General features: G+C 53.3%; 1 protein-coding gene across 2 annotated transcripts; it reads right to left on the reverse strand.

Moving 5' to 3' along the window:
• Window positions 1–1,973: 1,973 nt before the first annotated feature.
• LOC110070656 (uncharacterized) lies at window positions 1,974–17,915 on the reverse strand. Of its 2 annotated transcripts, XM_078381352.1 has the most exons (7): window positions 17,596–17,914; window positions 15,868–16,305; window positions 15,732–15,825; window positions 13,879–14,088; window positions 7,418–9,820; window positions 5,922–6,156; window positions 1,974–4,083 (listed from the first exon to the last, which is right to left on the reverse strand). In XM_078381352.1, exons 1-5 carry the CDS (start codon window positions 17,665–17,667, stop codon window positions 9,618–9,620), a joined length of 1,017 nt encoding a protein of 338 aa, XP_078237478.1. In that variant the 5' UTR covers window positions 17,668–17,914; the 3' UTR covers window positions 1,974–4,083; window positions 5,922–6,156; window positions 7,418–9,617. The 2 variants fall into 2 exon arrangements, with proteins under 2 accessions (XP_078237478.1, XP_078237475.1); XM_078381349.1 differs by having other exon boundaries at window positions 15,732–16,305; window positions 17,596–17,915.
• Window positions 17,916–24,763: the final 6,848 nt, after the last annotated feature.

A 24,763-nucleotide genomic window follows, 5' to 3' on the forward strand; every position in this document is an offset into this window, starting at 1 on the left:
GAGGACCAGGTGGACCAGGCAGGTGACCATGGGGAAAGGCACTCCCAAGAGGGACTGGGTCCCAATACCAGGAAGGGTTTCCGTAGGCGATCCTCAGAACCTTGAATCTGACCCAGGATCCACCAGGTGAGCAGTCCAGGCCAGCCCAGATGGGTCAGATGTGGTCAAACTGGCTTACACCCAGTAGGCCTAGCCTGGGGGGACCTCCTGGGCAGTCACCCCAGGTGCAAAATGTTTAGCAGGTGCTCCCTTCTGCTCTCTCTCCCTCCCCTCCCATTCCAAGCTGGAGGTCTCTTCAGGGGATGGATTGTGAACTCTTGCAAGAAGTGTGTGTGGGACCCGGTCTTGCCAATCCGCTCCGTGCCATTGCCTGCCCTTCCGTTCAGATTGCGTGCCAGGGCAACACAGGGGTTGTGTTTGGTTTGGTTTCCTTTTTTCTCTCTCTCTCTCCCTCTCCCTCTCATTTGGTTGGGATTCATTTCAAAGTGTCTCGCAGAGGTGCTTCATGATCTGGAGGTGGTGGTGGGATCCCACCCCTGATGGTGCCACCCTCACCTTCTCCCCCACCACAAAGCCATCCAACTCACTGCTCCTTTAATACTTTCTAACACATTGCACATTGAACAATTTAAAAAACTCAGTGAAAAAGGTGTTTGGCGAATCAGGTTTGTTAAAAGCATGTACTCCCTTGGCATAATTTCTCTTTCATCACTTATGAGTCTATATTCTGCAACCCCCTCCTTTCTGTTGTGAATCATCCACTGGGCCTGTAATGCAGGGAAAGAAATCGAAAAACCTGCCCACCCTGTAAACGCAGCCCCCTTCCATGCCACACACACAACCAGATGCCAGGTCACTGTCAGGCCAGCTCTGGCCAGCCAGCCTGAGGTTGCAGGCCGGTCTTCCCATGCCCCGTGGAACATGGATGTTTCATGTCTCCCTGGCCGCAACTGGTCCTCTTCCCCAGCAGAAGGCATGGTGATGCTACATGGTGTGTGTGTGTGTGTGTGTGTGTGTGTGTGTGTGTGTGTGTGTGTGTGTGTGCGCGCGCGCACGCGCGCGCCTCCCAGCCTGATGCAAGAACCCAGCCATCTCCTTGATGGCAGCTGCCACGGTGGCTGCCGTGTTCATCTCGCAAGGGTAGGAGTCCTCGTGGAGGGTGAAGCAGTTGTGCACGGTCCACACCAGGGCTGGGGGCCTCCCCTGACACGAGGCATCCACGGAGGTTCCTGCGTTGGCCTTTGGGATCAAGTGCATCACCACCAGGAGGACCTCCTGCTCACCTGGGAGAGGAAGGAGAGGAGCAGCCAGGGGACCAAGTCTTGGGGGAGGCCAGAGGGAACGGCGTGGGGGGAACCCTTGAGGCTGGCATTTTTGGAACTGTTGTCCAGGAAGTCACTCCTGCTCAGGAATGGGAGGCCCTGGGCCCCTGAGCCTTTCGGTCCTCTCATGAGAACAAGGGGATGATTTACATCCAAGGGAAAGCTTCAAAGTCCTTTGCCGGGGGGGGGGATGCAAGAGGAACCCACCCAACAAGGTGGGTGGATAGGTAGAACCGTAGAGGAGGGGAGGCCACCCAAAACAGCCTGTGCCATTTTCAAGGCTGACATGCTTTTTTCAGTGGATGAAAGAGAAGGGGGAACCAACATTGGGGGGGGGGGGGTGTCCAGCTCTAATAAATAACATAAAATCAGGGGGCTGGCCAGGCATGGAGCAGACCCTGCTTCTCTTCTGCAAAAGGGCCTGGGGCTCCACTCTCTCTTCTATTACTGCCCTTTGAGTCACTGGGTCGGACACAACTGTCTTGTTAATCCTTCTGCAGCCTCATGGCACCGTGGTCACACTGCACTACAGCAGCCAAAACTCTGCTCCTGATCTAGGTTCAGTCCCACCTCGTCAGCTGTGACGAGGTTCGTCTTTGGCCGGGGGGGTTGTGTAGTAAAGGCGGGAAACAAGCGCGGAGGCGAGTTCGAGTCTTGAGAAATAACAACTTTATTGGCATGAACACTTAATTCCACTGGATCGAACGGATCCTTCAAAACGTCATCGGTTAACAGGGTATACTTCTTCGGTCTAACCACTGGCTGGCACATCTCTTCCTCTACCAAGGGGCCGGGCCAAACCATTCGCGATCCGTCAGGGGTCTTAAAGGCGCACTCCTGACGGCGCAGATGGTCCCACAGCAGGGGTGGCAGGCCCAATCCTCCTCCGGGGGTTTCTGTTGGAACTTGGGGCCCGGGCGGATAACTCTCCGTCCCCCACCATGGTAGCCCACCGGGAAGACCGAGACCCTCCATTCCAAGGGCTCGTAAGTCCTACCGCGACCGCTAGTTGCAGGAGGCTCATGCAGCAGACCTCCTCCTCCCGGCAAGCTTTGGGCACCTGGGGTCCCGTCTGCTAGACTCCTGGCATCCTTCAACCAATCTGTCTGCACCCCTCTCGTGGTACATCTGCCCAGCTCCCCTTCTCCCAGCCAACTAAACTCCCGCGCAAAATCTCCTTCCCCTTTCACCTCCTCCCACATGATCAAGTCCATCTCGGCTCCGCCGTCATCCACCAAGCACACTTCGGTAGGCCTCCTCTGTAGTTCTTCCTCACTCTCTATTTCTACCAGTATCCCTTCAGTACAGCCACTCGCGTCTTTCGGGCTTTCTTCTTCTGGGGACGGCACACTGGGTCCCACTCCTTCACATCAGCTCAAAGTTCTATCAGCCTTCTAGCCTTCTGAGGTGAATAGAGTTAGTATGCAGCTTGCTGCGGGGGGGGGGCACAATGTGTAGTTTGTGAAATTAAATGGTAAATGGCCTGAGAGAGCTTTAAGCACCATGGAGTGATACGGAATAGCACACCTTGCTTTTTCGCTTTCTGGCCCAGTGGATCATCATCAGGGCCTACCTGTTGTGATCATCACAAGCCACCTACTCTGCCTGCACGTGGGGTGGGCAAGCAGGCCAAAGCTTGTTTTAAAAGGTCTGAGTTTGTTTCTTTCTTTCTTTCTTTCTTTCTTTCTTTCTTTCTTTCTTTCTTTCTTTCTTTCTTTATTTATTTATTTATTTATTTATTTATTTATTTATTTATTTATTTATTTATTTATTTATTTGCAGTATTTTTTTAGCCACACCATTACCAGTGGCTTCTGCGCCACTGGGCCAAAAATTGCATCTTTGTTGTTGTTTAGTCATTCAGTCGTGTCCGACTCTTTGTGACCCCTTTATGGATCAGAGCACGCCAGGCCCTCCCGTCTTCCACGGCCTCCGGAGTTGGGTAAAAAAAAATTTGCATCTCCAGCAGCATAAATCAGGCAGAGTGACGCACCCCCCCATCACACACAGGGTGCGTTAATCAGCTTCCTTTATGGCAAGAGAACAAATGGCTCTCGGCCATCAGTCCCTGGTTATCCAGTCCTTTTCTTCTCTGTTTCACCACCTCCTGTCTCACTGTGTTTTCCCCTCATCCTCCAACCAACTACCAACTACATCTGCAGCTCAGAATGGCATGTTCCCTTCCTTCAGGAAGGTTGGGCTGCACTCCGGAAAATACATCTAAAGGGTGATCTAAATGTTCCCTGCTGTGTTTCTTGGGAGGGCAGAGTGATACATTTCAAAGGCTTGTCCCTGGGACATTATGAGAAACCTTGTTCACTTTTTTTATTGGGAAGGGAAAAAAACACTTCTATTTTGCACATAGAACTTTCCATTAATAAATAATGTACATATAATTCATACAATGCACTTAATAAATATGAAAAAAAAATTGCATCTGTATATATTTTAAGATGTCAAGACCCCTTTTTCGATCAAGGAGGAGAAAATTGGTAGGTATTCATCCTCAAGGTGGCCCAGGAATCTGCTTATGTTCCGACAGCCACGGAGGGACAGGATGGTTCAACCCTGTTGGTATCTTCTACTTACCACTCAGTCCCTCGAGGGCGTTTTCAAGGTTGGCGCCCATGCGGGAAGCTATGGGGCAGAAGAGCAGAAGGAGGTGCTTAAAGTTCTCTCTGAATTCCTTCCCTTTTAGAGAGACTCCTTGGCGGGACTGGGGCTTTGAGAGATCCCTTTCTGGGAATCTGGATCTGGAAGCCTGGAAAGAGAAGAGAAGAGACGGGGGAGGGAGAAAAGTCCCATTCATGTTCTCAGACCCGAAGGAGAAACTGTCAGAAGAACTGTCAGAGGGTCAGCCTGAAAACGCCCAGGCTGACGGGCAACGACGGTGGAGCCTCTCATGGGGAAGAGACGCGTTCCATGGTGCTCCTTGGGGTGAGATGGGCGTTGGTAGCGCATGATGCCTCTGAATTATGAGGGTGATCCGATTGGCCCCTCCCCCCACGTCACTGCTCTGTAATGGCTCTCTTGGGTCATCCTAAATGCGTTACCCACAAATAGAAGTGCCATATTCCATCCCAGGCCAGGATCTTGGGTCAGTTGGGGGGGTCCGCTTGCGACCACTTCGCTCCCACCACCATTAGTACCAGTGGGAAACCTGACTTTGGGCACTGTGCATGACTGGCAAGGGGGGGTGTGGTAGACACCCCAGCTCTCTGGTCTGGATTGGGCCTCAAGCCTCCGACGGGTCACCCGGGCAAAATGGAAAACACAATGGAAAGCTTGAACTTCGGAGGGGCCCATTTCAACTCTGCCATGATGTGCAAGCTTCTGAGTTCTCCAGGACTCTTCATCATGGCAGGTGAAGAAAAGGTTGAAGAAGAAGAGCTTGTCCACCCACTGGTGGAATTACCGGGGGTTCTCAGAAAGATATTTCTTCCCCACCCCCTTGAATTTGCTTTGTTTTATCCACCACCAATGGCCATCATTGCTTATGGATTCCCGCTTGGCCCGTCCTTCTGCCGAGGCTCCTGCCCTCTCTGCGTCTGAGGACCTCCACGGGTTATCCCTGCCAAAAAGCTCCCGAGAGAGAGGAGGGGGAGGAGGGGGTGCATTGCTGCTCTGACCTGTCCACTTTGGGGGCCACGGGTTACACTCAGGGCAACCCACTGAGCTCGGGGGGAGTTTGGCTGCCCCTGCGCGGGTGCACCCTCTCCTCCCCGGGACCCACTGATCCCCCAGGCTGCCCCATGGGGTGGATTCTGCTGAAGTCCAAGGACCTTTCCACTAGACACAGGGATTTCTGGTGGGGGTGGGGGTGACGGTGCCCGTGACATGCAGAGTGGTGGCATCTGGCCCTTTTATGCAACTGGCCAAACATCAGGCAGGCTTTCCTTTAAATGACTTCATGACCAAGGGGATTTTTAGAAGTGTCGTTTAAAATATTGCTCTTATATATACATTTTAATATGATATTTGGTTAATTCTTTTTTTTTAAAATATTGTAATAATTTATTATTTTAGTTGTAATGTTCCTTTTAATACTCAAAGCTGCCTTAGGGCCTCTTTAGGAGAACGACAGCATAGAAATATTTTAAATAAAGAAATAAACCGACATTGCCCCTTTGCTCTTAACCAAACTAATTATATTTATGCACCATTGAGTCAATTTATTTTATAGGAACCCTCTGGGGGATATTAAAGGGTTAAACATCTGGGGATTGGCTTTCCCTTCCCTTCTTCTGGGGGGCACTTCCTGGGACCCCCTCCTGGGCCACTTGCCCACGGCCAGCCAGGCTGGCTCTTCTCCTGGGTGGCCCATCGTGGGATCTAAACTCCCAACCTCTGGCCAGAGGCCGGATTCACTCCAGGCGGTTCTTAGGGAAGGTTGTACCAAAATCATAGAAAGGGGTAGAATGACCAAGGAAGAGCTATGGGGGCACCACGAAGCCATTGAGGTTTGATTTGTCAGAAGCTCTTGGGAGCTGCAGGTGGGATCAAGGGGGCTCCAGGCCATGGGAATAAAAGGCCCATCAGGAGGAGAATGGGACGGCCTGCGTGTGTGTAATCTGTGTCTTATCTTTAAGACATGCGCACCTTTGTCAGAAGTTCTTGGTATGGACGATCAAAGCAATGGAGCTGATTTTTCTGTTGCTGTGTGCTGGATTCCAGAGGCTCCCTGGCTGTTCATATGCTCCTGCATTTCACGCTGCAAGTTGTGGACCGCATCCCGGAGATCGGAGACCTGCTTCTCTAGCACACATACCCGCTGTGTAAGCCGCTGGGGCTCATTCTGTAGATGGGATGTCTCTACCTCCTCCTGATTTTTTGTCTGAAAGAGAATAGGAATGCACACACACACACACACAAATCAGTCAAGTGGGGAGCAGGATCTTGCTCTATGGAGCTAGAATTGTCTTGCAGAATGACTGAGCCTATCTAATTTATTCATTTAACATATTTTAACCCCCAGCCCAGAGACCCAGCCGCTCCATCAGGCATTAGCCTCATCAAGCAACCTCCTGCACCCTGAGATGGGGGGGGCTGGGAGGGCTGGGAGGCAGCCCAGCCTTTTCTGCCCTAGGGGCTGCTCAGCAGCCCTCCAGTCACTTTGGCTTGCGCTCTGAGCTAGTAGCCTTTCCCCCTGGTTGGCCATCCCCTTTGCCTTGTGAAAATGGTGTCCTCGGGCGGCAGCTTTTGTGGGGCGCTGCCCACGTCCTCAGGGGCTAAGCATCCTCCCTGGTGGGACTTTCTGCCAGCCAGGCCGACCTCGCAGGGAGGGCTGTTGTGAGAATGAAATGGGGGGGGGTGTCATTTGGGGGCGGGGCTCCTCTGACCCAGACCCAGCCCCTTGCAAGAGGAGTGAGAGGAACCTGCCCGAGGCAAAGGCAAAGGGAGGATTAAACTAGGGACCGACCCCAAGGGAAAACGGATCCGCTTTCCAGCCGGGCGAGGGGGGGCGGGAGCGGGGAGCCCGGGCGGCCCCCTTCCCTTTCTTTTTCCGACCGCTTTCGCTTTCCCCGAAATGCGGAGCGGGCGCGCCTCCTTCCTGGAAACGTTCAGCCTCAGCGCAGGCTTACACGGGAGAAAGAGGGGGGGAGGGCAGCAGTCAATGAGTGGGGCGGGCGGGTGTCCGTGCATGCATGCCCCCCCTCCCGGGAACGGCTCTGTCGGCCTATGCTCAGAGGCGCCTCCCGTTCCCGCTGATGGAGAGAAGGATTCATTTCGCGGGAGCCCAGGAATGCCGAAGGTGAGGGCGGGAGAGAGCCCTGTCTCTGAGCATGAACAGAGCGCGGTGCGGTCGCTCGTCTCTGATCTCCTCCCTCGCATATGGGACCAGAAAGGGTTGGGAAAGGGTTCGGACACCCCCGCTTTGCACACCCAGGAGAGTCCCGGGGAGGCAGCGGCCGAGCAAGGGATGGCGCCCCCTCCTCGGTGGGGACTTCCATTGGGGGTGGGGGGACCCCGGCGGGACCGTTGGGAGCATCAGCGATGGGAGGGAGAGAGGGGAGCAGCTCGGCGGCCACCTGGGGAAAGGTGGGCGCAGAGAGAAGGCAGGCAGGAGAGGAGGGGGGGAACGACGGCCCCCTCACCTGGGGCGCGAGCCATCGCGATCTGGCCCTGCCCATCGCCCGGGGGGGCTCCTCTCGCGGCCGGCCCCGCCGCAGGACTTGGAAAGGCGGGGGGGGGGGGCTCTTGGCAGGCGGCGCGACAGCGGGAGCGGAGGGGGGGCCGGTGAGCAGACTCCCCTCTTCGGTGCCCCTTCTGCCGCCTCCGGGAGGCTCCTGGGAGGGAGGCCGAAGCAGTGGCCACGCTCCGGATCCTCGCACCCCGGCCGGCATCTCTTGAGCAGGACGCCCGACTTCTTGCCCCGGGGAGAAGGGAAAGCGACACCCCCTGGGGGGGGGAGGAGAGCCTTCCTGGTTCCGGGCCTTTGCTCTAGGTCAAGAAGATCAAGTGCCTCCGAGCATGGGCAGAGTGCCCCCCCTTCCCAGGGAAAGATTCGCGATGGCACCGCGGGCATCCCTTTGCCTTGCGCTCCACCTGCAAGTCGTCCCGCAGACGCCGGTCCTTGGCGGCCCCGTCGGACCCCGGGACACCTCCCGGCTGCAGAGGGAGGGGCAGGAGAGCAAAATGCACCGAATGTGAGTGGGGGGGGGGTCCCTCTGACGAGAAGAGAGGCTGCGGTTTGCCGGTGGCAAAGGCAGATTAGACGCCCCGGGGGCCGAGAGTTCTTTCAAACGTTCAGCCTGCGTGTCAGGAACTTCAAGAAAACTCTGAAGGTCCGTCCACTTTAGCAACCATTCAGAAGGTTTCGGGTTCATCAAAGGGGTTTTCTCGTACGCTGGGAAGAGTCGGACACGACTAACCGACTAAACAACAACTTGCTGCCTGCCAGATTCCTCATGAAGAACCTGGAAATGGTGTTGCAGTTCCGCCGGTGAAGAGAAAAGTCTTTCTTCTCCTTCTTTTGCTCTTAGCTGTGACTCTTCTCCGTGGTGCTTCCTCCCCTATGTTTGTTCTCTCCTTGGCATTCTCTTCCTCCGCCTTTCCTTCCTTGCTGCTCTTCCCTCTCCGGGGCCTCCATGGAGGGCAGCTGCTGCTGCTCAAGAGTTCTGTCCCTGTATAAATCACCTTCCCTTGTAGCTTCAAGTGTGGCTCCTCGCTGCTCCAGTTCTCTCGCTTTTTTTTCTAGCAATGCCACTAGTTTGCACTTCCTGCATCTGTGCGCCATGTTACCCTCAGGCACAAAGGCAAATGTTGCACAAACTTTGCAGGTCACCACAACTCCATAATCCCCCTTAGCTGTGAATGCCCTTTCCCTTTATTTTGTTATCCTGAATGTAATAAAAAGTTGATTCCTATTTGACTAAATCTAACGTGCCCTAATTTTTATTTTTTTCAGAATAAAACAATCTCTCTGAGGGGCCAGGAGGATTAAAATGAAACAGTATTGTGTATACTATATTTAATATAATAAATATAAAAACTATTGCAACTAAAAAGAACTGCACCAAGCCTCCAGGAAACACTTTGTAATCCATTTGGGGGTCATAAGCCCAGGTTAGGAATCCATGCTCTAGAACATTGCAAGGCATTTGTGGATGCACAGAATGAGCAATCGTGTGTGATTTCACAAACACCATGAAAAAATATAAAAACAGAGCTTTGTATAATGAAGAGGCCCTTGTCCAGCAGGCTGAGGCCAAGAGGCAGCCCCAAAACCAGCAAAATCAGGCAGCTGGGCAGGACAGATTGTATTTGTCTTCAGCGTGGAAGGGATCGTGTCCCTCTCGAATTGGCCTCCTCAGCCACCCTAGATGCTGTTCCAAGTCCTCCATTCAGAGCATCGTCTCTCGAGACTGAAGGATGCCTAATCTAATTTATAATATATTCCCCCTCCTCCTGTTTTAAATCACCCACTGGGACTGTAAAAGCACAAGAGGAAGCCCCCCCTACAAACTTACTCCTCCCCATGACACACACAGAAGCACAAATGGGCATCTCTGCCCAGTCAGCCTGAGGTTGCAGGCAGGTCTGCCCATGCTCAGAGGGCCAGGGAGGAGTTACATCTGCCCGACCACAACCAATGGTCTCCCCAGCTGAAGGCATTGCATGGCTTAGGAGGTGCACACATCCCATACCCTCCCAGCTCCTAAGGTGTGATCACCAGATGGTCCTGGCACAACCTGCAGCAAGCTCCATGTGTTGACACCCCCCTCCCCCAGCCCTTTCTCACAACATAACATGGCATGAAATGGACATGGGGAACAGCCGGGTCCCCCCCCCCCCTCATTGATCTTCAGCCAGGGCCTTGAGGGCAGCTGCCACGTCAGCTACGGCCGTCTCGTTCATCTGGCAAGGGTAAAAGCCATCCTTTAGGGTGAAGCGGGTGTGCACGGCTGGATGGGGCACCCGGTGCTGAGCGTCCACAAAGGGCCCTGGGTTGTCCTTTGGGATAAAGTGCATCACCACCAGGAGGACCTTCTGCTCGCCTGGAAGGGGAAGGAGAGGAGCAGCTGTGAGACCAAGCCTTTTAGGGAGTCCACGGGGGGGGGGGAAGGGGGGAAGAACCCTCAAGGCAGCCCTGGGGGGGGGACGGTTTTAGGGAAGGATGAATCCCAATGACTTGGAAGTGTTGGGCCATCGAACACCTCAGTCCCTTGATGAAAAGGGGACTTATTTACAGGCAATTATCCACCATGAAGGGGGAGATTCTGAATCCTAGACATGGAATGACCCACAGGAGCACAGAAGTCAAGGGAGCACAAGGGGTGGGGGGGGTCAGTGACAGGAGGGCGGGGAAAGCCACAAAACGGCCTCAGCCATCTTTAAGGCCCACACATTTTATTGAACATGTCCCAACATGTCACCGGCCCTACCCACGTGGGTGGCCACACACATGACCTGTTTTTTTCCACGAATGGGAGTGAGAGTGGTCCGATGGTGACTGACCTCGAGTTGGTACCCTTGTCATGGTCGGATCACCACCTGATAAAATGTACCCTCAACATGGCTCTTCCCCCCTGCAGGGAGCAGAGACCTATTGTTATGGTCCGCCCTCGAAGGCTACTGGATCCGGTTGGATTCCAGGAAGCCATGAGAGGTGTTACGGCTGACCTGGCTGGCACTCCTGTCGAGGCTCTGGTTGATGGCTGGTTCACGGCCGCAGTTAGGGCTGTAGACATGATCGCTCCTAAACGCCCTCTCCGCCGCAGAGACCGCCCGGCGCCCTGGTTTAACCAGGATCTCCGGGCATTGAAGTGGGTCAGAAGACGGCTAGAGCGCAAATGGAGGAAGGACCCGATGGATTATAACTGGATAGCTGTTAAGGTCGCCACTAACCTTTACCTGGCTAAGGTAAAGGCTGCCAGTCGAGCATACTTCTCTAACCGGATAAGCGAAACGTCCAACCAGCAGGCGGAATTATTCCGTATAGTGCGCAACCTACCCGGAATTGGTCTGAGTGACGGGCCTCCCCTTAGGTTTTCACCGGACCAATTTGCAGCATTTTTAAAATCTAAAGTGGAGGCCATCCGCCAGGACCTGTCTCCTTTTTTGAATACAGTGAGTCGAGCAGAGATGTCCAGCGCTCCACCTTGCCCGGTAAATTTTGACTCCTTTCAGCCTGCTACGTCTGACTCTGCGACCAGGGCGATTGACCACTGTCGTGCCACCACCTCCTCCCTTGACCCTTGCCTGGCCTGGCTACTCAAAGCAGCCAGGCCTACAACAACGGAATGGGCCATTGTAATAATTTATGGGTCTTTCCTTGAGGGCAGATTTCCTTCTGCCCTCAAGGAGACACTCATTAGGCCCATCAGGAAGAAACCAAGTTTGGCGGCGGACAAAATTGGCAACTATAGGCCCGTCGCCAATGTTTCTTTCCTAAGCAAGGTGGTTGAGAGGGTGGTGGCCGACCAGCTTCAGGCGCTCCTGGACGAAACAGATGCCCTGGATCCATTTCAGTTGGGCTTCAGGCCGCGCCATGGTACAGAAACGGCATTGGTTGCCCTGTGTGATGACCTACTGAGGGAGGCCAACAGGGACAAACTGTCTCTGCTGGTCCTCCTCGACATCTCAGTGGCCTTTGATACCATTGACCATGGTATCCTCCTGGGGAGGCTCTCTGAGTTGGGAATTGGGGGCCTCGCCCTGGCTTGGCTCCGTTCCTTCTTGGAGGACCGTCCCCAGAGAGTACAGCTTGGGGAGAGCGTCTCGGCCCGGTGGAGTCTCAATTGTGGGGTTCCACAGGGGTCGATTATTTCCCCAATGCTGTTCAACATCTACATGAGGCCGCTGGGTGGGGTCATCAGGGGGTGTGGAGCCCGGTGTCATCAGTATGCGGATGACACACAGCTCTACATCTCCTTTTCTCCAACTACAGGAGATGCCATTCTGTCCCTTCAGCGCTGCCTGGAGACCGTTCGGGAATGGATGCAGGAGAACGGGCTGAGGCTGAACCCGGACAATACGGAGGTACTGAGGGCAGGCGCTCCCACAGTTGGGGATTTGGGAAACTCCCTCATTTTGGGGGGAGTGACCCTGCCTGCCAGGGATGGGGTTCGTAGCTTGGGGATTCATCTGGACCCGGCGCTCACTATGGAAACCCAGGTGGCGTCCGTGGTCCGCACCGCATTTTTCCATCTTTGGCGGATAGCCCAGCTGTGACCCTACCTTGATGTGGGGGCTCTCAACACTTTGGTACATGCGCTTGTAATCTCAAGATTAGACCACTGCAATGCGCTCTACGTGGGGCTACCTTTGAGGCTGCTGCGGAAACTACAGGTGGTGCAGAATGCTGCGGCCAGATTACTCAGTGGAGTGAGAAGATACCAACATATCTTGCCCACTCTGGCCGCATTGCATTGGCTGCCCATCCGATTCCGCATTGATTTCAAAGTGTTAACGCTTACTTACCACGCCCTAAACGGTTTAGGACCTCGATACTTGGCGGAACGCCTTCTCCCACCTAGATCTTCCCGTGTCACCCGTGCGAGCCAGGAGGTGAGGCTGAGGAGCCTGACGCCGAGGGAGGCCTGGAAGGAAAAGACAAGAAATCGGGCCTTCTCGGCGGTGGCTCCTCGCCTCTGGAATAATCTACCTCCTGATATTTGCGCGGCTCCCTCGCTGGGTATTTTTAAAAATCAACTAAAAACACTGATGTTCCGGCAGGCCTTCCCCTCAATCAACTTTTGACCTCCCCTTCCTCTCCTCTCCCACTTTTTGTCCTATTTTGTTGAAAGTTTTATCTTTATGTAGTATTGTTTTTATATATATTGCTGTTTGTTTCTTGTAAGCCACCTAGAGTGGTCTTAACCGACTAGATAGGTGGGATATAAATAAAATAAATAAAAATAAAATAAAATAAATAAATAATATTTATACCGGGGAGACTCATATAGGCCTGGCTTGGGGCAAGGGGGGTGGTTTGTGCTGATGCTTCATCCCAGCCTTTGTTTCACTCTCTCTTTTTCCGAGGCACGTTGAGGTTCCAGCTCGGACGTGGCCTTCCCACGTTTATCTTTCTGGACCCACAGCTTCCACCAGGGCCCAGCCATTGTGAGCCTCTCAAGTGACCTCCTATGCCTGCAAATATTTACATATGGGGCAAGGAGGCCGGCAACACCTTGCTGAGTCAATCCAGGGACCAAAAGGGCTGATGACGCCCTTCAGTCACAGACCTTCCTCTTTCATTTAAAATTTCCTTTTCCGTCCAAAGTGGGCTCCCAAAGCTCTCTGGGGAACCCTTTGGGAGCCTCAGGACGTGGGGAGCCTTTCGGTTCCAAGAAAAGTTGCTGCCAGGAACAGTGGTGGTAGTTTTTCAGCATTAGAGGCTCCCCTGGCCCTGAGGTTGGTTTCCCAAGGCTCCCAAAGGTTCCATTCAGTCTCTAGGGAGCCTCGAAAATTGAGGGAAGGGGGGGCTAGCAAGCTTTACAGAATAATGCCGGCAGCTGATAATGTCATGCGCCCTTACGCCCACAGGGTCCCTGAACAGGATCTGAGCCAGTGACTGTAAATTATCTTGCTCATGGCCAAGACAGGGAAAGGCTCCTAGCAAAAAGGTGCTCGTTAATCAGCGCTTTCCCTTGTGTTTGAGTTCCCTCTGATCTTACTACAGAGCCCCCTCCAATCACCTCCGTTTGTAGGAAGATGAAGTATTTCAAAGATGATGTGAAATTTGGTGCATTGTTCGCATTTCTGGACTTTTGGACTTTCCCCCAATAAAACAGAAAAAGACCTCATTCTATTTTGGAGAAAGGGCCATTCATTCTATGCAAAACGTTATCTGTTTTTCCTACTGTTGCTACTCAAACAAAACAGGCTAGCCTTTCCACTCTTGTGCAGAAGCTAAAACTCACCCAGCAGTTGTCAATTTTTCGATGGTGCATCAAGATCCAATCAAAGAGGAGAAAATGTGTGGGCTTTCATGACATTCTTCCCCCCCCCCCGAGGTTGCCTCCAAAATCTGCCAGCAGTCTGACAGTCAGAGAGGGACACAGAGAGTCTACCCCCATCCCATCTCCCCCCCCTCCGCAAACCGACTACTTACCACTGAGTCCCTCGAGGGTGTTTTCAATGTCAGTGACCATCCGAGAAGCGATGGGGCAGAAAACGAGAAGGAGGTGCTCCGACAACCTCTCTGTGAACCTCCTCACTTTTAGAGAGACTCCCTCTTGGGCCAGGCGCTCGGAGACATCCTCTAGAAGCTTCATCTCACAGCCACCTGTCTTCCCAGCCATCCGGACCTCGATGATGATGTCTGGAAAGGGGAGACAAGAGAAGAGGTGGGGAGGACAACATTCCCATTAACATCTCACACCTGAAGGAGAAACTGGGGGCCAGCCTGAATTCCACCCTTCCTAAAAAAGTCCAGGCTGACCAGCAATTGCGGAGAAGACACACTTGTTCTTATGGTGAGATGTACGCCAGTACAGGGAGTTTTGCCTCTGAATTAGGAGGATGATCACAGGGCCTGAGGGAAGCTGATGCTGAGCTTGTATCAGCTCGGGCTTGGCTCTTCCCTCGGCCCCTGGTTCTGACCTGGCGGGCTGTGGGTTTCTGCTGGAGGCACCGTCTCCCCGTATTGCTCTCCATGGGCCCAATGTGTTCTGCTGGCGACATCCCTCCCTGAAATCTCAGGATACAGGACAGGATGAAGGATATGCAAACACAGGAGAGAAATGCTGTTTGTTTTGGGAAGAAGCCAGAGAATCCACCGAGGAAGGGCCAGGCCACACCAGGAAGACAAAGACGTTTGATTTGTCAGAAGCTTTGGGGGGCTGCAAACAGGGTCTTGGGATCCTCCCCAAGGGAGCTCCGGCCTCTTCCGGGGGGCCCCTGGAAAACCTCTTGGCCAGGATCCTCATCCAATACGGGGAAGAAAGGAACAGCCCTCTTGCAGGTCTCCCATGAATATCACCAGCATGTTCTTAAGCAATCCGGAGACCACTTCTTTCCATTCAGAAAAAGACACGGGTTTCTCCCAGTGGGAGCAGGAGGAGAGCTAGCCCCCCCCCACTCTGCAGGATTTCCTCCCCTCCCCTTTCCCCTCATCCCTCTCTATGCCCCCTTGGCTCCACCGCATCCTCACTCCCTTTTCCCTCATTGTTGGCTTCCTCCTGCGGGCTCCAGGCAAAGCTATTTTGCTAGGAGCTGGGGAGCAAGAGGTGGAGAGTGGGAAAGGAATGGAGAGCGGGAGAAAAAGAAAAACAGGAAAGGAGGAGGGAATGTTGCCATGCCGGAACAGAGCTGAGACCTTCCTCAGGGTAAGCCCGTGCGGTGCCTGGAGCCAGGATGGGAGAACTCCAGGCTGAATCTTTGAGGTAGGAAAGGAGGAGGACAGGTAAGGGAGATGGAGGCGGCCAGGTGGGGCTGACACCTGGGCAAGGAGAAGCTGGGAACCTCCTTGGCGAAGGCCCGGAAAAAGCCCAGCCAGGCAAGGGACCTGCCAACAAGATTGTAGACTGATGTTAGCCTTTGGGGAGCCGTGAGACTCCTACTTCGGTTGTGTTCCCACCGACTGTCCAGGCTGCCCCTCTGGAAGAAAGACACGTCTCCTCCTGTGTAGGCTGCCTGACCTGTCCTGATAAGGAACAGGCAGAAGTTTTCTCCCACTGGGGGGAGAAATCAGTATCTCTAATTAAGCAGGAGAAAGAGAAAGGGGGGAGGGGGAATAGCTGTTGCTTTCAGGGGATTCTGTTCCCCAACAGTTGAAACATTCCCTTGCATGCTTGCACTGCAGGGTTTAACTCTTAAGAAGCTGCTTGTCTGGACTACAACCCCCAGAATCCCCCCAGCCTGCTTGCGGGATGGACTCTTGGCTCTCCCAAGCACCCTCCTCCTCCTCATTCTCCCAGGCTTCCTTTCCTGGTGTGTATTCTCTTCCTCATCTGATCTGATCACCTTTGGCAGGAAGAATCCGGCTTCGGACCCATGAAAGCCATCTGGTGGTTTGCTGGGCTCCAGAGGCTTCGGGACCCTTCTTCTGCTCCTGCACCTCCTGCTGCAGAGGAGACACTTCTCCCTTCAGCGCTTGAACCTCCTGCTGCAGGTGAGACATCTGCTCATCCTTCCTCTGGTTTTGCTGCTGCAGGTGAGACACTTCCCCCTCCAGATCTTGCACCGCTTGAAGCAGACGGGACAGCTGCTCGTCCCTTTCTTGGAACTGTTGCTTCAGCTGTTGGTTCTCAGCGGAGAGACAGGACACTTGTGCCTTCAGATCCTGCACCTCCTGCTGCAGAGGAGACACTTGACCCTCCAGCTCTTGAAGCAGACGGGACGTCTCCTCCTCGTTCTTCTCTTGCCTCTGTTGCTTCAGCCATTGATTCTCAGCGGAGAGAAGTAGGGACACTTGACCCTTCAGCTCTTGCACCTCTTGCTGCAGACGGGACACCTGCTCGTCCTTCTTCTGGTCCTGCTGCTTCAGCTGTTCCTTCTCAGCAGAGAGATGGGGCACCCCCTCCTCCTGCTGGAGTACCTGTTATTTATAATGGAAAGAGAAAGTGAGTGTAACACACACACACACACACACCAATCAGTGAATTGGGGAGCAGGATATTACTCAAGGAGGAGGATGTCGACGTCTTGGGGATTCACTGAGTCTACAGAGCAGGACTCTTGAGAATTAGGGCAGACAAGGGGTTCTCTCTCCCTAACCCTGCCCTTGCCAGAGAGGAAGGGATCTTTGGTAAGGGTAGGGTTAGGGAGAGGGGGGAGGGGTCAGCGGCCGGACAACAGCCTCCTCTTCCTCCTCCTCCTCCTCCTCCTCCTTCAACAGTCAGAATAGCTCAGCCCCTCTGATGGAAGAGGAGGGAGGGAGGAAGAGGAGGAAGGCACCTCCTTAAAATGGGGGTGGGACGGGGGCCCCTGCTAATCCACCCTCCGTCCTCAGGCACCATTTGTCTGGCCCGCTGTGAAAATGAATGGGTGTCCTCAGGTGGCAGTTTTTGTGGGGCGCTGCCCACGTCCTCGGGGGTGAACCCTGGCTCCCTCGTGGGACTTCCTGCCAGCCAGGCCTCCCTCGCAGGGCTGTTGTGAGAATGACATGGGGGGGTGTCGTTGGAGGGGGGGGCTGCTCTAAACCACCCCTGTTCTTTGCAAGACGAGTGAGAGGAACCTGCCAGGCATGAAGGAAGGATTGAACCAGGATCCCAATGCGAAACGTGCTCGGCTCTGTGGAAGGACGGGGGGGGGGGGAGAGAGAGAGCTCTGGGCGCCCGCTTTCCCTCTCGCTTCGGTCTCCTTTCGCCATCCCCGAAGGCCGCCCCTTCTTCCCGGAAATGCACAGCCTTCCCCTCTGCTTACACCGGAGGAGGGGGACCCAAGTTGGGTGGCGTGTGTGCCGCGCGCAGGTGATGGCTCTCTGCTTACGCTCAGAAGCGTCTCCTCTTTCAGTTGTTGGCGGGATGAAGGCCAGACCTCATTTCGTTGAAGGCAAGATCTCTGATCATGAGGGGGCAGAAGAGACCCGTGCCTCTGAGCATGCACAGAGCGCTGTCCTGCCCCCAGCCTCTTTCTCTCTGCCGTATCTGGGACCAGAGGGTTGGGAAAGGGCTTTGACACCCCCTCCCACCGCCCCCTTCGCTCCGGAGCGTCCCCGGTGGGCCCTCTCTGGGTGGGCTTTGGGACCCCGGCCCACCTCTCGGGGCTGTTGTGGGGCTAAGCGGGGTAGCGGGGGAGGAGAGGGTGCGCGCCTGCCTGAGCTCGAGGGGGCGGAGACGCGGCGCGCAGGTGAGAGGAGGAGGGGAGGGCCGGGGGGGGCTCTCACCTGGGGGTCCAAGGGCGCCGGCGCCGGGAGCGCCTCTCCGCCCGACCGCAGCTGCGACAGGAAGGCGCCCATGGCGACGGGACCGGGCCGCCGCCACCCCCGCACGCGCCTCCCGCTGCCCTTTCTCCGTCCGGGCCTTTGGGTCAGCGCCGGCGACCTTTCTGCCTTCCCCCGGAGGCCGCCCCCGGATAGGGACCGGAGGGGGGGATGCTCTTTGCAGGCGGAGCGAGAGCGAGGGTGGCGGGCAAGCTCCCTCTTCGGCCTCAGGGTTCCTTCCTACCCGCCCGGGAGGTCCCTGTGCCGGACCCCCATCCACCCCCCGCACCGCCACCCCCCCCCCGGGGCACCTCTTGCTCGGGGCGCCCCCCCCCCGCCTCTTGCCTCCGAGAGAAGGGGCAGCGGAGCTTCTCCGAGGCAGCGGGGCGGAGACCCGGCCTCCCTCTACGGAGGAGCTCCGCTAATGGGCAGAGTTTCCCTCATGGGGGGGGGAGACGCAGACTGGCGGTGCTCCGAGAACTGGAAGGCACCGGTGAACAGCAGAGGGACGGGCCTTTTGCACAGCTAACAGCTCTTAATTGCCCATTCAAGACAAAAACACCCCCCAGAAGGGATCCTGCGCAGTCTCGATCCAGCTGCAAATCCTCCGGGGCGGACTCCCTTCCTTGGCCCCCACTGAGATCGCCCGGGTCAGCCTGGCCCTCCCCGTTGCAGAGGGAGAGAAAGGAAAAAGAAATCCACCGGTAAAGCCAGGAATCAAAGAAGACTGGAGGGAGGGACAGCCCAAGGAGGTCTGGGCTTCTGAACATGTGCAGAGTTTCTCCCTGCTTCACGGAAAGACCTATACTGCCCCATTAGTGCACACCAACAGAGACGGTGGGACTGAGAGAAAGGGCTCTCCTGGTGATCTTAAAACCCAGTCAGGCTCGGAAAGGGAGATGCCATCCTTGAGAGCGCTTGGATCCAAGCTATTTAGGGCTTCATTGCTTAGAACCAATGCTTGGAATTCTTCCTGGAAACAGATTGGCAGCTGATGGAGCTGCTGCAACGTGTGTGTGAGTGTGTGTGTGTTGTGTGATCCCTGAGGCCAGCCCCAGTCAGCCGTCTGATGGCCTTGTGAAGTGAATCAAAAAGCAGTCATTAATCTGAAGCGAAGCAGACCCGCACACACTGGGCAAGCGTCCCAGGGCTCCCAGCTTTCATTGGTCACACCTCCCTCCAGCTTCTTGGGAGAAGAGAGAGAAATAAAAAAAGCTGGGCTGAGGAATATCTAGTCGGTGTTTCAGTTAAATTGCTTATTGCCATATGTCTGTTACATGTCTTCCACTTATGCCCTTTTAGGCCTTTCCTTTTTGTTGTTGTTTAGTCGTTAAGTCGTGTCCGACTCTTCGTGACCCCATGGACCAGAGCACGCCAGGCCCTCCTGTCTTCCACGGGTCAAATTCATGTCGGTCGCTTTGATGACACTGCCCAACCATCTCATCCTCTGTCGTCCCCTTCTCCTCTTGCCGTCACACCTTCCTAACATCAAGGTTTTTTCCAAGGACTCTTTTCTTCTCATGAGATGGCCAAAGTATTGGAGCCTCAGCTTCAGGATCTGTCCTTCCAGTGAGCACTCAGGGTTGATTTCCTTTAGAATTGATAGGTTTGTTCTCCTTGCAGACCAGGGGATTCTCAAGAGCCTCCTCCAGCACCACAATTCAAATTCCTTTTCTTTTACTGAGTAGCAAAATAGGAGGGGTCTTTGCGGAGCCGGCCAATGTAAAATAACCAAAGACATGAAAGCTCATAAACACCTTTGTTTGGTGGTCCCTCCGAGTGCACCCATGGGCGTGCGTATGCGCTGAGCACCAATAAACAGCTTTTCTGGTTCAAGAAACCTGACTTCTTGCCGTCTCTTCGCCGGCTCCGAAGACTGCTCCTTTGGGAGAGTTTGAGTGACTGCCTTCTGGTGGACCAGCTGAGGTTTCTGGATACCTTCCAGAGGCAGCCCTCCAGTGGCTGCTCTCCCCCCCCCCCATAGAGCGCGTGACAGTAATCCAGCTCGGATTTAACCAAAGCATGTGTCACGTTGGCCAGATCAGCCCTCTCAAGTTCTGGGCACAGCTGGGGCATGAGTTTTAGTTCTGCAAAAGGCACTCCTGGCCACCACCAAAACCTGGGCATCCAGGCTCAGAGACGGATCCTGCAGCACTCCCCACCCCCAGCTGCGCACCTCTGTGTTACATACAGCACTGATGTTACCTGTCTGTCATGGGTTGGAGGGAAAGTTCCATCCTATGGGGAGTGGAAGGCGGGACATCAGGAGGAGGGGCTGTACTGTATATATATGTGGAGCGTGTGTGGAGAGCGGTAGGAGACGCTGGGATGTGAAGAAGCAGCAGCTGGGAAGAAGAAGCTGGTGTGGGAGTCTGTGTGTCAGACAGGGTACTACTGTGTGTCAGAGTACCAACCTGATAGGTTCAGGTGTCTGTTGGTTAGCCAGAACTGATAGGTTCAGGGTCTGTGCTTCAAGTTAAGTGTTCTGTGTGAACCAAACTGTATGCATGTATGAATGAGACTAAGCCACGTTACTATATCTTATTCACCTGATCATTTTATTTTCCCTGTGTGTTGTTTAAATAAACCTTGTTCTTTTATTTGTTAAAAATCCATCCCTGGTCTGTGTGACTTCTTATAGGGAATGGTTGGTGGCAGCTTAGTTAACGTGTGGCAGATCCCAGTAGGTCTGGGTTTGTCACATTGATTGGTGTCCAGCGTGTGGGATACGACTGGTCCAGTTGTCCAGCGGTCCAGCAAAGCCTTGGCAAGTGTGCCCAGAGCAAGGGGGGTCTAGTCAGGGACAATCTGAGGCGCGTAGGTAATCTTCTAGGTGTACCTCACGGGGAGGTGCGCTAGTGGAAGAACGTGCCAACTGGGGAGACTAGATTAGGGTGCTCTGAGGCAGCCTGTTTTTGGCGGGAAAAAAGCTGAGGCAAAACTGTGAAATAGAAGTGAGCTAGCTTGCCAGCTGAGAGGCCCAGCAGAGGGGGGTAGACTCTAGCTCGCTACAGTTGCAAGTAGTGCTGAAGGACAGCAGCAATCTATAGGGAAAGCTGGTTCTGAGGCAAAAGAAAAAAAAAGTGGTCGTTTTATTTTGAGGCTTGACTTTTTAAAGCAGCTTGTTCTGGGGGGGGGAATTATGCCCTTGACTCGAAGCCAAATGGCAGAAATGGGTGAAGTGAAAGACCCCCAGGTAGACCAAGGTTCTGAGGATGAATTTGGCTCAGTGCAGGGTGACAGCACAGGAGAGCAGAACCCAGAACTCAGAAAGATACTCCTAGCCCAACAGCATGAACTGAGGGTGAGGGAAATGGAGGAAAGGGAAAGGGAAAGGCAAAGACAATTTGAATTGGAATTGCAGAGAGAGAAGATGGCGTTTGAATTAAGAAAATTGGAAATGATGAACCAGAACAATAATAACAATAGGGATTCTGAGGGAGGCCAATTGTCTAAAGCTGACCTGAAGAAATTCCCTGTGTACCACAAGGGAGATTGTCCTGAGGTGTTCTTTTCCCTAGTGGAAAGAGCGTTTGTGGACTTCTCAGTGAGGGAAACTGAGAAGATGACCATCATGCGATCTTTAATCAGTGGTAGCCTGGCCGAAGTCTATGCCGAGATGCCTGAGGAACTGATGAAAGATTTTGCAGAGTTTAAAAAACTGGTGTTTGCAAGACATGGGATAAATGCGGAACAGCTGAGGCAAAGATTCATGTCCCTCACAAAGAAACCAGAGCAGACTTTTACCCAAGTGGGGGCCCAATTGGTGAGGCTGCTAGAGAAATGGCTATCTCAGGAGGGGACAGAGACCTTTCAGCAGCTTAAAGATTTGATAGCGCTGGAACAGTTCTATTCAGTCCTGCATGGGGAACTGAAATTCCAGGTGAGGGAAAGGAAACCGAAATCTGTGGCAGAAGCCGCCGAGATTGCAGATTTTATTTCCCAAATAAGAAAGCCCTTGGGTGAGGGGAAATCTGTGGGTAAACCCAAAGAAACCTACAGCAAGTACTCTCAGGGACCAGGGAAAAGCCAGCAAGGGGGAGGGGCCCATGGTGAAGGGAAGCCCTCAGACATGAAACCAAGACCTCAGATTTTGGAGGGAAAACCAAAACAAGATGAGAACCACTCAAAATACACCAGAAAATGTTATTTCTGTCAGGGAAAGGGCCATCTAATCTCAGAGTGTGAGAAATTAAAGCAGCTAAAAGGAATTGTGCCTCAGGATTCGAGTGGGACCAAGCCAAAAGCTGTGTTCTGTGTCCAGAAAGAGCAAGGCTCATGGTCACTGAGGGAGCCTGTTGCCATGGCTACTCAATCTGGAACAGCTACATCTGCTGATCAGGCTGAGGAAAATGGTCCTCTTGTAGAGGTCAGGCGCTGCCTACTGGTGAGAACAGATTCTCAGTTGTTTGAAACAGCAGGGGTGGACGTAGGAATACTTGACCATCAGTATAGGGGGCTGCGGGACACTTGTTCCCAGGTGACCCTGTGCCATCCAGATATTATTCCTAGGGAGTATGTAATCCCAAATGAGAGCATGAAGGTGGCAGGGATTGAGGGGCAGGTAATCTCACTGCCAGTAGCGGAGGTACCTGTGAACTTTCAAGGCTGGAGGGGAGTTTGGCGGCTAGCGATTTCATCGACTCTGCCAGCAGCCGTGCTCGTGGGAAATGACCTGGCTGAACATGTGAAACGGGTGCTAGTGATTACACGTTCACAAGCCACCACGGGGACAGTTCAGCGGGTAATGATGAGCCAGAGACGGAAGCAGAGGGGAGTTCATAAGCTGTGGTGGAAACCTTAACCACAGACAGCCGATTTGGACAAGAGCAAAAGGCAGACGCCACTCTCCAAAAGTGTTTTGAACAGGTGACAGACGCCCAGCTAACACCTGAAACCCCAGTGAGATTTCTAGAAAAAAGGGGAATTTTATATAGAGAGACCCTGAGTAATATCTCAAAAGGGGGAGATGGGATCCGAAGTCAGCTAGTGGTACCTGAAAAGTATCGCCCCATGATCTTACAAAGGGGGCACTCTGACATGTTTGCTGCGCACTTAGGGGTGAACAAAACACAGCAGAGAATCACACAGAATTTTTACTGGCCTGACATAGGGAAGCAGATCAGGGAGTTCTGTAAACAATGTGATGTGTGTCAAAGGCAGGGGAATAGCCGTGACAGGACCAAAGCAAAGTTGTGCCCTTTGCCTGTGATTGACACTCCGTTCAAATGCATAGGGGTGGATATTGTGGGACCTTTGCCCAAGGCCACAAAGAGGGGGAACAGGTTCATTCTCACCATTGTGGACCATGCCACGAGGTACCCTGAAGCCATACCCTTGACTAACATTGAAACTAACACAGTGGCAGATGCCTTGGTGGGGTATATGTCCAGGATGGGATTTGCCTCAGAAATAATCACAGATTTGGGCGCATCGTTCACATCAAAGCTCATGAAACGCTTATGGCAAATCTGTGGAATTAAGCACAAGAAAACCACTGCCTATCATCCTGAAAGTAATGGGTTAACTGAGAAGTTCAATGGGACTCTAATGCGCATGATTAGGGCTTACTTGGCAGAGAATCCAAACAATTGGGACCAGAAGCTGCAATCCCTTTTGTTTGCTTATCGATCAGTGCCACAAGCCAGTACCGGGTTCAGTCCATTTGAACTTTTATTTCGGAGAAGGGTGAAAGGGCCCCATGATTTGATCAAACAAAATTGGGAGCAGATCACCCAGAATGACCCACAAGATGTTGTGGCAGATATAGACTCTTTAAGGACTGACCTAAAGAGAAACCTAGAGCTAGCAGCAGAGACCCTGCAAGCTCAAAAGGTCAGAAAGAAAGCTTGGGATGACCAGAGAGCCGGGGAGAGGCACTTTAACCCAGGGGAGGAAGTGCTTTGGCCTAGGCCCTGTAAAGAAAATAAACTGCAGCTGGGTAGCCCAGAAATAAAATACTTGGGTCACATGGTAGGGGGAGGAGTGATAAAACCCCTGGAGGCCAAAATAGAAGCTGTTCGTGATTGGCCTAGACCCAACACCAAGAAAAAAGTCAAATCATTTCTTGGGTTGGTGGGCTACTACAGAAAGTTCATCCCGAGGTTTAGCGAGATTGCGGCTCCGCTGACCGATCTGACGAGGAAGAAGGCTGATGATCGCATCCCGTGGACCAGCGACTGTGAGGAGGCGTTCCAGAGGTTGAAGCAGGCGCTCATCAACTATCCAGTGCTGCGTGCTCCAGACTTCGACCGGGAGTTCATCATCTACACCGATGCGTCTAACAGCGGGGTAGGAGCAGTTCTGTGCCAGGAGGATGAGAATGGTGACCAGCATCCAGTGTCCTACCTGAGTAGGAAACTTCAAAAAGGTGAGAGACATTTGGCAACCGTGGAGAAGGAGTGTTTGGCCATAGTCTACGCGATCCAGAAGGCCAAGCCTTACATCTGGGGAAGACATTTCGTTCTGTGCACTGACCATTCACCACTGCAATGGTTAAAGACAATGAAAACCCACAATAGCAAACTTATGAGGTGGGCTTTAAACCTACAGGACTATGACTTTGAAGTGAAGGTGGTCAGAGGGTCAGTGAACTGTGTTGCTGACGCCTTGTCAAGAAGACCTGAAGAATGAAGACGGCGAAAGAAACATGGACTATGTATATATGTTGGTGACAAAAAGTTAAATGTACCTGTTTTTTGAACTTGGTTTGTATGAATAAAGGTAAATGGATGTAATGTATATGGTAAATGTTTAAATGCCTAATTGATATGGTTAACTTAGAATGTAAGTATAAGTAAGTATGATATTGTATGTATAACTGTTGTTGTGTGTTTTATCCAGGTTGTTTTTTGGGAAAAAGCACCTTAGCTTTCCCCCTACAAAACAACTTATAAAGAGGGGAGGTGTTACATACAGCACTGATGTTACCTGTCTGTCATGGGTTTGGAGGGAAAGTTCCATCCTATGGGGAGTGGAAGGCGGGACATCAGGAGGAGGGGCTGTACTGTATATATATGTGGAGCGTGTGTGGAGAGCGGTAGGAGACGCTGGGATGTGAAGAAGCAGCAGCTGGGAAGAAGAAGCTGGTGTGGGAGTCTGTGTGTCAGACAGGGTACTACTGTGTGTCAGA

Source organism: Pogona vitticeps, chromosome 1 (genome assembly GCF_051106095.1).
Source record: "Pogona vitticeps strain Pit_001003342236 chromosome 1, PviZW2.1, whole genome shotgun sequence".
In the NCBI taxonomy this organism is placed as follows: domain Eukaryota; kingdom Metazoa; phylum Chordata; class Lepidosauria; order Squamata; family Agamidae; genus Pogona; species Pogona vitticeps.

What these genes read in the sequence shown, in the direction of transcription:
- LOC110070656 (XM_078381349.1), bottom strand. Translation starts at nt 17,667, where the DNA reads ATGGGCGCCTTCCTGTCGCAGCTGCGGTCGGGCGGAGAGGCGCTCCCG. An exon ending in CGGCGCCCTTGGACCCCCAG is followed by an intron (nt 16,306 to 17,595) that starts GTGAGAGCCCCC and finishes TATAAATAACAG; the next exon opens with GTACTCCAGCAGGAGGAGGG. An exon ending in CCGGATTCTTCCTGCCAAAG is followed by an intron (nt 14,089 to 15,731) that starts GTGATCAGATCA and finishes TCCCCTTTCCAG; the next exon opens with ACATCATCATCGAGGTCCGG.